The 12,612-nt window shown below is 51.1% G+C and overlaps 1 protein-coding gene across 2 annotated transcripts in view; it reads left to right on the top strand.

Annotated features, from left to right (window-relative positions):
• Positions 1-12,612, top strand: part of LOC144155987 (uncharacterized) — a 101,540-nt gene that overhangs the window by 63,904 nt on the left and 25,024 nt on the right. For both annotated transcript variants that reach the window (XM_077687737.1, XM_077687736.1), the window contains exon 2: positions 9,893-9,981. In XM_077687737.1, the coding sequence (XP_077543863.1) occupies positions 9,893-9,981 (89 nt within the window). The remainder of the gene's footprint in view (positions 1-9,892; positions 9,982-12,612) is intronic.

The following is a 12,612-nucleotide window of genomic DNA, read 5'->3' as shown; positions in this document are numbered from 1 at the left end:
TGAATGCTCCTACCTCTAATACCGCAAGTTTGGTGAGGTCCTACTAAACTAGTGATGACAAGTTGAAGGCGCCTAGATAAAAGTTTTGCGAAAATTTTGTAATCTACATTGCAGAGAGATATTGGCCGATAGCCGTCAACCGATTTCAGCTTTTGTTCATCTTGCGTTTTCGGAATTAAAACTGTGTGTCCTAAATAAAAGGTTGGCGGCAAAACATCATGGTCGTATGCTGCTGTGAATATGTCTAACAGAACGGGAGCAAGGATAGCAGAGAACTTTTGATAAAACTCTCCGCTCAAACCATCGGGCCCCGGGGTCTTGTTTGTCTTGAGGTCAGAGATGGCAGCCTTAACTTCTTCGAGTGTAATAGGCCCAGAAACCAGAGCGCACTCATCGTCTGTCAGCTTTGGCAGTAAATCAATGAGAGAACTAAATTCTTGCCCCCGAGCTAATAGACTTGACCCCGCAAATAGCGTGCTGTAGTGGTCATGGAAAGCACTAGCAATTCCAGCTGCTTCAGTGTACTTAATACCGTTATGTTGAATTTCGATTACCTCCTTCGCAAGTGCTGACTCCCGCTCATCATTTAGTGAACGACGAGTGGGGTAACTATCAAAGAATTTTTCAGTTCTCGACCGAATTAGAGCGCCATGGTATTTTTCGGTAACATATTGCTGAAGTTGTACCTTAACAATGCCAATTTCCTCTACACCCGATCCCGGACTGACCGCTTCGAGTTCATGAAGCCCTACCAATGTGCGAGTTAGTTCCCGTACATAAAAACGTTTTAAAAACGAAAGGCGTGCGGACTCTTCTATTGCGCAATCCCTTACCTCCTGTTTGAATAAATCCCATTTCTGATATAAAGAAAGACTGTGTGTTTTAAGAATACTAGTCAAGCAATCGGATATACGTTTACAAAATATTCCATCGGCCAATAAAGAGGTATTAAGCTTCCACAGATCCCATTGAGGCAGCACGCTACGCGGTCTTGAACGTCCTAAGCAAACAGATACCATGCAGTGGTCTGTGAAGAAAATCGGGCGTACAACATAGTCAGAAATGCTAGGCATCTCTTCTGCTGAAATGTATATGCGGTCAAGACGGGCATTCGAATTGCTCTGAAAGTGAGTAAAGTGCATGGTACTCCCTTTTACCTGACCAACATCAACAAGACCATTATCATGCACTAAATCAGACAGGGTGGCTGCACTTTGGTCGTATTGTGAACGTGGTCTAGATCGGTCTTGCTCACAGCAGACACAATTAAAATCCCCCATGAGGAGGATTTTCCGTTGTGTGCGTAGAAAATTCCCCAGTGACATAAAAAAGGAGTTACGTTCCCGACAATTCACTGGAGCATAAATGCATATGATACGCCATTCAACTCCTACCATAACAAGGTCACAGCAAATAAAACGCCCAGCATCATCTATACTACAGGAGAGACTGGAAAACTCAACTTTCTTGCTAATAACCAAAAAACATCCACCAGACAAGCCTGCAGAGGGACTAACACATACGTTGTAATGTTCTAAAAAGGGTTCTAATGCAGCCGCCGTGTCCTCATCACTGCAGAGCTTTGTCTCCTGGATGGCCGCAATGTCCACGCCCATCCGTTTAAGGAGGCGTAAAAGCTGGTACGCTGGCGGTAATGGAAAATATCAGGTGTATAATGTATAACCAGTTTACACTTTTATTTAGTTTTAGTATTTCAAGCAGCTTAGGTGACTATTTGTTGTATTGCGCTCGTGCAGTAAGCGTCCCCCGAGTTTCCACAATAGCTCACGTCTAGCAATTGCATTTCGTAGACGGGAAAGCGTTCGCAGATGCGTAGTCGTGCTCCTGACCGCTCTGCTTGTTCGCCCAGCGCAAAAAAGTGCTTCCCGCACCCTAGTTTTACGCTGTACGGTAAAAATATCAGTTGATTTTGTTTCCTTAGTAGCTATATTGACTTCGCTCACTCTTCTCCCCCTTCAAGATGCCTTATATTTTCCTACTGGCGTACCAGTCAGCGAAGCGTCGCATGTGCGCTTGTGCAGCGCTTGTGTGAAGCGACCTTGACTTGGAGCTAGATACAGTGTACAAACTAACGAAGTAAAGAAAGGCGTATTCTTCCATTCCCAAACGTGTTGTGGCTTAGTTTCAACTGATCGAACGAATTGCGACGACCCGTCGGCGGCCGGCGGACTAAACGGTGGGCCGACTGACTCGGTCGCGGAAGGTTGGCGAGCCGTGCAGTAGCGCAGCCAATTGTCAGCTCCTCTCCTGCTGACGTCACACGAAAACGCCACAGAAAATGGGCGAGCGTAAAGAGAGGAGGACAGCATTTTCGAATTGATTTTTCTACTAAATAAATTCGCGTAAACGCGCACAGAGTGGTCGAAACAGGGCCCAGGGACTCCGGACTACAGTTTGCGCTCGTAATCCCGCATTGTTTACAAATCACTTCAGTGTCCCTTTAAACAGCCGCATAAGACCCCGCGTATCCCTATAAGGCGATGTACACTTATTTCTTTTAGAGTAGGCTTCACTGCTGTCCATAAATATATTCCTGGGAAGGCAATTTTTTAGGGGCCGTATAAGTAGTCTGATATCAAAGTATAAAGACCCTAGCGCCTTTTATCAAACGCATTCTCGTATGCATCGAAAGTGTGACACACGAAGCGCTACACACGCACAGACCGGTTTTTACGCTGATTCCATGCAGAAATGCTTAATATACAACACCGTGGGTTTAACGGGCCGAAGCTACACCCGGGCTATCATGCAAGCGCGCCGTAATGTAGAATCGACGTGCGCCGAAATTTCGACACACCGGCGTTTTCGTTCTCCGCCTCCGTGAAACAAACTGCTGCCCGGAGCGGAACCCGCTTTCTTGAGTTCAGCAGCACAGCGCCTCAGCCACTGAGCCACCGCGGCGGGTGCATGGCGTTTCGGCGTGCCCAAATATTCGGCCATGGGACGCATCGGTGGGGCTGGACACTCGCGGGATGCAAGGCGCCAACATCGTTTCCATTTATTATCGGCTGCTAAAATGCATGGTGGTGCTGAGAGCTAGGGCAGCGGAAGCTGAGACGATGGTACCAAGTAGATGGGCCCGCAGGTGCAGAGGGGGATCGGCAAAGACCTCGGGTGATTACGATGAACTCTAGTGACCCCAGAGACATGCGCGCATGCCCGCATACGATGCAGACTGAAACAGGGGCAGTCGTTTGTTGCAACCTTTGCTGTACTTCGGTATAGGTGCCGATCACCGACTGCAAGATGCGCAGGCCTCAGTCTGAGCTCTGCCTCCTTCACTTTATGTCTTACCTACGGAACACCCCCTTCCTGCGCCTGTCCGTTAGTTGGGCTTGCACTAACCGAGGCGAAATTCCGCACACGTCCCCGGGCCCCTGTACACGTGCTTCCACACCACGGCAGGGCGAAGGGTGTGGACACTGCGCTGGTTCCGGCGGCGAGGGAGCCACAGGTGGACGCGGGTGCCTGTCGGGCCGGAGGGCCATCGCTGCAGCGCGAGCCTTGGAGCGCGGCCAAGCGGTGTGTCGTCCTTCCAAGGGGCAGATCCCCGCGCTGTTCGCGGCCAGGGTCTCCGAGCTGCTTTGTTTACGCGCAGCGCCGGGCTATTTTTTCATCGCGGCCGCCCACCGCGGTGCTGGACGGCCGACGCTGCTGGCCGGTGCGCCGTGGGAACAGCCCAATTTGGTCGCCTGCGCCCGGGTATGCGGCTCAAGCAGCCACATGCGCTGACGTCACGTGTTTGTGGGCACTCCTGTACTCTTGGCACTACAGGGGAATTTTTTCCCTGTTAGGTCTCACTAAATACGAAAAAAAAAAAGGTCTGTGGTTGTGGGATAGTACGCACGTGAAAATACTGTGCGAATGATCTAACACGCCAGAAACACCCTGGCTGTGAAGAGGGCCACAGGGTAGTTTACGAGACCAACCGGCGTTCAAAGTAATATTGCCTCTTCCCTGCGTAAAAACGGTCGGTCAAGTATCCGATTGGCACTCACGGGGTGTTTTTTAATTTAATATCATTTTTTAATCGCGAGGCCGTACATGCGAACCTAGTACAAGAGCCGCCGCGGTGGATTATTGGTCAGTTTCGAGCGTGTGATCTGGGCATTTTCGATGACGGGGGAGTACGAAAGCGCTTGTGCAATGTTTGGTTAACGTTCATGACGTCCAAGTAGTTATCAACGTATCCTAAGCTCAACTACTGCGTGTCCGGTAGCCCAGGTGTAAATTAAGTAGGGCAGGCACATTGAATCAACAAGACAGGGACAGAGAAACTGGGGGGAAGAAAGGGAGAGAAAGAGCAGTCTTTAATTTGCTGCACGGAGCTGGGTACGTCCAGTTCTAAAGTGCAGGAACCGTAACCGTAAACGATATGCACGAATGGCATTGCTGGAAGAAGAAAACATGGTGAGTGCACGCGGAAACAAAATTTTTAACCTGAGTAGAATGCAAATGCGAATGGGAATGTGCTTCACCACAGCTTCGCTTTCAAGAGAAGCATAGTCCCGCGGTCGCAGGAGGAGTGAACTTTTTTCACTTATTTGTTTTGCGTTACTTTTCCTGTTTCTCATTTGTACGTTTAGGTAAGTCCGCATCCTTCTTTATGAGAGGTAAAAGGGCCATGCATGGCGAAATATAACTTTGTTCACTTTGAAAGTAATAGCCCTTGGTTACTCATTCAACTCTATTTCAGACACTAAAAACATTTTTCAGCGCAAGAAATATTGAAATTTCGCCTTGCAGTGACGTAACGTGGGCAGAAGTGACGTAATATGGGCCGGAACTAAAACCATAGTTGTAAGTGTGTTAACTGCAAGCTAGCGTGCAAGTCAAACGGAACGAGAGGGTCCACTACAGTCGCCCCGTCATGATTCTTGGCGGCGGCTTACGTCGGCGCCCGCCAATCGCACGAGCAAGATTCTGTGACGTCATAGAGTAATCGCGAAAGAGTGGCTGGGGGTCGCCACGCGATAACACGGGTGTATTTAACTTATCGGGGTAATTCCCCCGGTTCGTGTTGCTCGGCGATATCGGCGCTTCCTGATTGGCCCATTCTTTCCGCGCCATCTCCTTTATCGCAACCCCTCAGAGCCCCTCCACTCGGATCAGCTTTCCCTCACCGTGAGAGCGGGCGATGCTAAAAGATGTTCATGGATTCCTGTAAAGAGGGAACCACTGCTACGGGAACATCCTAAATGCTGTCAGTAAAAATGTTCTCTCTCTCTCTCTCTCTCTCTCTCTCTCTCTCTCTCTCTCTCTCTCTCTCTCTCTCATTTTCACTGCCTCTTGACCTTTCTATAGCATACGTTACGTCGTTCGTGTTCTTACTTTTTTTTTTTCACCGTTGACACATGTACCCTCGGAGGAAGGTATATATGTGGCAACCTTTCACACATACCCTTGGCTATGTGGCACCCTTAGTGCCAAGGGGGAAGGGGGGGGGGGGGATTGACCGCTTCAGTAGCGCAGCGGATAACGTGCTCGCTTGACGATCACCTCCAATCCAAACCAATTCCATTCAAGCAAATTACACTCTCACGGCTATCGACCCGCGGCAGGGGGCCATCTGTTTGGGCAGGTTCGATAAACTTCATCCATCCCCTCACTTTACTTTGGCATTTTGCTAGTAACAGCGCATTTTCTGTTCTGCTCTTTGTAGTGTCGCTTCGTTTTTTTTTTAATTGTGATAGCATTCCCTTTGGCATAAGTCCTAAAGGTACAATATGGCACCCGTTTCCCGGTGGAAGTCCAGAAGACAGCGGTGGTGGGGCCCCCACCACCGCTGTCGCAATTGTAGTAATGTGCCAATACCGTTTCGCTCGAAGTTCCGCTCAGCACAACTCATGACCATCGCCATCAATGCCAGCAACACGAGCATCGGCAGCATCGCACGAGCTCCCCCTCGTTCCGTTGGGAACGCGATCTCTTGCAACGTCAGCCTTATGAGGAAGATGGACGGGAAGGGGACCAAAGGGCGACCGGAAGGGGTCCCTGTGGAGACCGCCAGGAAATGGAAGGCAGAGCTCGTTCCGGCACACCCAGGACCCGTGGCTCTGACGGCCGTCAACCGGCGCTTTCTTCGACCGGCTCCGACAGGGATGATCGAGGGACGGTGGAATCGCAACTACCGCGCGCAGCTCGAGCGTCACTGGCCGGCTTCGTGGCCCCTGGGAACCGAGTGCGACGAACGCAGCCTGCAAGCCCTCCCTACCTACGCGGCCGCGAAATACCACGGAGTGCTCGATTTCGGGCCGCTGGACGTATCCACCGCCCGCAGATGAACGCCGCGGCGCTCTGGGGAGAGCGGCAACATCGTCGTCGGCCACTGCCCGTGTGTCTGTAGCCGTTCGATGGAGAGCCAGCCTCCCGGTTCTCGTCGTGACCAGTTGGCTGATCAATGTTGTTCTTGGTGGCAATTTGATATCGGGGCACGCTCTTCAGAGTCAACTGTACGTTGTGCATTTTTGACTCCGTTAAAGCAAACCTCATCCGCCGCTTTTGTAATCGTGTAGACATTGGCTACGTATTTATTTTTTTGCGATAAAGTTACATTTTGATGGCGAAAAGTTTCGTTTTCAGTTACTCTTGCTGTCTTTCGGCCTTGAATAGGAACGGCACACTGAAATCGGCAAGCAGAGTAGCGCTGAGGTGGGATGCGTCTGAGCTGAGCACAGAAGGGCAAAGGGCAGTGTGTTTGGCCGAACGTAGGTTACACGTCGTGATTGCGGATTGCACGCAACCGAGGCGAGTGTTTCATAATTTTCTTGATCAGACGGTTTGGCTGGGTCGACTGCGGAATATCTTGCGAAAGCAGCATGAACTTCTTGCTTATAAACCGTTCTTATACGCGATTTCGTGCAACCCTGTGTGCGGGCGTAACGTATTGCTAGTCTTCAGAGTGCACGTCACTTGGAGCACGTCACTGCCAGTAGTGGGCGTAGGACATCGGCCAGGTCTGCGGGTAGCGCTCCTGTGGGCGCGAATGGAGCTGAAGGATGCATTACTGGAACGCTCTTCTGGTGCCGAAATATCCAGGAAGAGCCATTCTTTCCATCTCACCCCCGTTGCCGCCGCGCTCCCATGAAACCCGCAGCCAGCATGAGAGAGAGAGAGAGAGAGAGAGAGAGAGAGAGAGAGAGAGAGAGAGAGAGAGAGATTCATAGCTAAGCAAAGCAAGTCTCACTTCAAGATGTCAGTCGCCCCTTCATTTATCCCTTCAGCAAGCGTACGAATATAAGCATAAAGACGTCTATGTGTATTCTGCTCGCACGTGTTTTCGCAAGCCGGAATGAACTAACACTACCTGGATATTTTGAAAGAAGCGGCCCATGGGAGACACAAGTGCGCAAACAGTGGCAGATTCGGAAGGCCGTGAACATGCGAGTGCGAGTGTCGCGGAAAGGCGTTCAGGATTAGCCAATGTATTCATGACCACAAACAAGACAGCGAAGTTAGTAAGCTATGTTTGTCACTTGTGGTTTTCTTATACTGAATATTCGAATGTTAAGTTGCTGGCTTAAGCAGCATAAGTCGTCACAAGGTGGGTACCAGCTTGCTGCGCGATTTGCCGCATGGCCAGCAGCCTTGAGCTCGCTCAGGTGGGAGAACCACACAACACAAAGGGGCTGCTGTAGAACAGCCGACAAGCGGTCCGTCTCCGTTACGACGTTCAAACGCCGTTAACTGAAGAAATGTTGAAAGAGTAGGTGTGAACTAAATTGGTGCCAGGGTGAGCACCTCTCCGGCTTTCACGTAGAGTTGGTGTATTTCCTTCGAAATTTTCGAGCACGCCTATTTGCATCGTCAACAATTGCTTCGGGGCATATTTGTGGCCTATAACGTGTTGAATTCCTGTGCAAGTTTCTCAGGAGGAATTCGAGAAGCATGCACAGCGAGTGAGGCGGAGAAATACTGTTTCATTTTTAAAAAAAAATGCGTTTGCCTCTCCCTGCGAAGTTTGTCAGCTACGTCAAATCGAAAATGAGCCTTCAGTGTGGGCGAGCCGGCAATGCCCACCAACCAAGCAAGCAAGCATACGCCTGCACAATACATTTAAAAATGGGTTTGTTATCGTTAAAGACATTTTAAGCTTAGAAGATTTTGCTAGATCGACTCCGTTTATTGTGTTCTGTGCTCCCTCTGCGGAGATGAAGACACTATCTGCCACACTATGCCGGCGTGCCCCAAAATCCCCTTACCCCTAGCCCCCTCCATTGATCAATGGGAGGCGGCGTTGGGCGGCTCTGACCCCTGGATCTAACGAGCCCTAGTGGAATGTGCTGCCGATGTCACTGCTGGACCCAGTGGTCACCACCAGCCCAGTGGTCACCATCCGCCCCTAAATTGCATCGCACAATAAAGTTTATTCCTCCTCCCGCTCTGGTGAGACCACGAAATCTGACCGCATCACCCGAAATCCGAATACAATTTGTTATGTCGATGGCTACTCTGATCGACGAGCTATTGTCGCACTGAGAACTTGAAACCCCAGGGAGCGAAGCTTTGTTTAATAACTGTGGTTGATTGCTCTGTCATAGGAATCGGTAAAACAGGAAAGTGAAATGTGCAGCGAAATCTGCAGCTGAGCATGATTTGCGGGTCGGCGGCTGTCTTGTGGGTGGGCTTGGCGAGCGACGTCCAGCTGGCGGGTCGTTTCAGCAAAGATCTACTGGCGTCATTTCCGTGACGGATATGACGTCAGTGAAATCTTAGCGTATTCCGGCGTAATACACTTCCGTGTTAAAATATAAACCCCGGAAACGAACAACCCGATGTATAACGTACTCCTTAGTACTAAAGGTTGCTTCTCCGCAAGAAGACCCTGTGTGCAGGGGTGCAGTCTTTACAGGCCGCTTGCTTCGTTGTACTGGCGTCACTTCCGTGACGGATATGAAGTAAGTGAAATCTTCGTGAATCCCGGAATAAAACACTTTCGTGTTAAAAACACGGCCCATACGAACTTCATCACGACCCGGTTTCGAAAATCGCTAATTTCTCCGCAATACAGCCCTCAGGAGCCAGCCTGGACCGTCATTGCTAATGACCTCCGTGAAATGAGCAGCCGACGCGGCGTGCTTCTTGACCCGTCGACTCTCGGCCCTGAACGAGGTCGGGATGTTGTCGTCCGCAAGGGAAAGGCGAGCGGCGCGCGCGACGAGGGCCGACACTCGCGGCCTGTCAGATCCGCCACTCGCTCCTTGTGGTCAGGTCAAGCACCGTCACGAACGGCCTATTTTCCTCCGCGGTGTCCTGACGCAATACAGTAGCGACTTATTTAGCTGCCACTTTGAAACGGGTACGTAATAAATGCACTTGTCAAGTAGCGGGTGCTCGCAAGAGGCGTGTGCGGGTATTTTCAGTTCATCATCCGACGCAAGTTATTCTCTGCGACCGGATAAATTGCACACCCACAAACACACAAGTGTTCGGGCTGTCCGGGCTGGTCAAGGACCATCTGAATTAGCTAATACTTAAATAAACCGCAATCGAAATATAATAAAAAAAGTTCCTTGCATTGTGCCCTTTGTTTCTGGTTTTTTTTTTTTTTTTTTTTGCCTGTCGGGGTGGTGGTGGTGGCAGAAGCATTTATTGAGCTGTTCTGGAAGAGTGGTCCCTCAGTCCAGGGATCCATAGGACGATCGGGCGGTCCTCTCTGTTGACGCCGAAAGTAGCTGGCCCTTCAGTTCACCGCTGGTCGTCACTGCCACGATCAGATTTGGGCTTAGCCACCTGGGCCCACCGATGCAATGTCGAAAGCTGCGGGCCCAGCAGAGGCTACGTTGTAGCTAAATATGCCGGGCTTGTCCGCCCTCGGTGCGTGTTCTCGTCCTCGTCGGCTAAGCGGCGCGTGCTGTCGTTTCTTTACCAGGTGGCCAGTGCAGAAGAACCAGGAGCACCTCATCCGGGTCTCTCACCTCATGACGGAGGAAAGGGTAGTCTGCATTTCTAGGTATTACGGTGAGTAGTCTGGCCCCTGTTCTCGCTTCTTTCCCCGTGCGTGCCCGTGGGCAACACGTTACTCCGCTGCGTTGCCTCTACCTATCTTTGCATGCTTACTCCTATAAAATAAAGCTTTATCTCCCCCCCCCTTTTTTTTTTATTTGTAAATCGCTACCTATAGCTAACTGTGAAGTTTCCGTACAGTGAAAGTTGGAATTTACGTTTCCGCGCCCGACGGGCTTAGATTTCCACGCGTTCTTGGTCGAAGTGTAATTGCTCGTTTTCGGGGCAACTGTGGGCCACATCTACAGCTGTCTTCATTTTGTACATTTAATCGAGTGCGCAAAAATCATTATTTCAAAAGTTTGCTCATATTTTAAATTAGCGTGACTATATTTTGTGGTAGTCAGATAGGCACTTTGAAGAACGGGATGTGCCTAACTGTGATGATTCTTTCTTCACAAATTGGTGAAATGGGACAGTCACGCACGCACGCACAACACACACGCACACACAAAAATTGCCAAAGAATGCGTTTGGGTGACTATAGGGATATGAGATTTGTGTGGAAGAGGCCTCCTCCTGCAGTGTACTTATCAGGTTGCTGCTGCCGCCGATTATGAGGAGGATATCTGCGTGTGACTAACGCGTGTAGGCAGGATAAATACGCAGATAAGTGCAATGATTATAGTCGCGGGTTCGGTTCCTGGCCTCCGTGGCCTGGAGGCAAAACCCACAACCTCACCGAGCAGACGCCGCCGAGCTACAACGACGGCGTACCTGTGTGCTTCCAAGGGATTAACGCTCCGCGTGGATGGATGGAGAGAGAGAGAGAGATACTATTTTACCCGAAAAAATTTGAGCGTCGACGATCAGAGAATCGAGGCGCGCGCGCAATTACTGAAGCGCAGAAGCAGAACTCGTCCATGTGAAAGGCACGAGTACCAACTCGCGCCCAACTCGGCATCCTACTGCAAAAGGTACGAGCTTGTTGAACGCATCCCTTGCGCGTCTTACCCCGGTGAGGCTCACTGTGCTGGCCCTGCAAAACCGCCGGCCTCTGCACTTTATTCGCACTGCGCGCTCAGAACTAATGGGACGACACCAAGGGCATCAGGCTCTGAAGCTCAGATCCTTCCTCCCTTCCATCGACCGGTGAGCACGTGTTACCGCTAGGCTTTGGCGCGCGTTCAGATTTGGCAAACTTTGGGCAGAATAGAAGGAAGTAACCTTTAGCCGAATTACGCTTTGAATGCAGTAACCTTGCGGGATAACATACACTGTGAGAGCTGTACGAAGAACCAAGAGAGGGGGGAAAGGGCCAGGGGCTGCAGCCTGCAATCCGCGGTAGGCAAGCGGTGGATCTGTCAATAATGCCGAGACTTCCGGGCAATCCCATAACACGTGTTTCGCTGCGGTATTCCCCGCGCGCAATGTTTACAAGCAGGTAGGTTCTACCCGCCAACTCTGTAATGAAGTGCCGCTCCGATGTGGGAACGTTATTTGTCTGCGCGTGACGTAGGAGGAAACGGCCGCAAAGCGTTCGGCCGACCGCACGCTCGGCTGCAGCGGCGCGCCAGCGGGCTTCATGCGGCATGGCCGTCTGTTTGCCTCGCTGACACGCGTCTCGCTTCTTGCGCGCGGGCAGGCCGTGATCTCGCGGCGAGTAGTATGCGGGGCAGCAGGGTGTCCGCGCACGCACGACGTGTTTATACGCGCGCCCATTCATTGACGCCGCGTTTTTGCCTCTCGTCCCCGTGTTTGGCAGACATCACGGCTGCACCGCTGCCGCTTCTAGTGACGACGCCAGATCGTGCTTGCGTTGCGGCCGGCTGTGCTGACGCAAGCCGTTCGGGGCTCGTTACGCGCGGCGCTGCATGACCGCCCGTCTCTTTCGAAGATCGAGTACGGACGTGCTCCGAGTGCAATGTGCGCATACAATTCTTGTCTTCTTCTCGCAGGTCGCGGTTGCCGCACGCTGTAAGTGGGATGCGTTAGAAACAGTTAATTTGTCAGGGATGTACGGCTCTGCGAACTTCCCACCAATCTACTAAACAGGCAGTCTGAAAAACACATTTTAATGTGGCTGCTCAAATATCCGCAATCGACTGGGAATCTCCGAGCCGAATGCGTTGTGCGAATTCCCACATGTTTTTAACAGGGATCCAAAGTATCCTTATTCTGCGGGGCATAATAAAAAAAGTAAAAGAAAATCAGAGCCCTAGCTTCCTCCGGTCCAGCGGAGCTGGTGGTCTGGTCGGATTTGCCGTGCTTTGGTTTAGCTAATTGGAAATTTGCTATATTCAATTATAAGGACAGCGGCCCGACGCAGACTTATGTCGCAGACTAAGGACACACGCGATCTGCGCGCAAAGACAATGGCGTTTCTTTGTAGCGCGGTTATTCCAATTACGGCGCAGGCTCTCGTGCGCCGCACAAGTGCCCGCCGAAGAGCGCGCGGTATGACGCAATGTCAGGAGAGAGAGAGAGAGAGACGACTCTGTTGGCGAGGGAAAGAGGCGGCGGCGGTAAAGAGGAGCATAAAGGGGTCCTGTAACCATACTCCCTTCGTAGACGGCCATGCTTCACTGTGTGACACACAGTGTGGGAAAGCCAGCTTGCAAAGACCAATCTTACCGATTTTCCTAA

Source organism: Haemaphysalis longicornis, unplaced genomic scaffold (assembly GCF_048455015.1).
Source record: "Haemaphysalis longicornis isolate Haplotype H1 unplaced genomic scaffold, Haemaphysalis longicornis Haplotype H1 scaffold_1, whole genome shotgun sequence".
Taxonomy (NCBI): Eukaryota; Metazoa; Arthropoda; class Arachnida; order Ixodida; family Ixodidae; genus Haemaphysalis; species Haemaphysalis longicornis.
The sequence above is the reverse complement of the archived record's forward strand: the minus strand, read 5'-3'. Positions and strand labels throughout refer to the sequence as shown.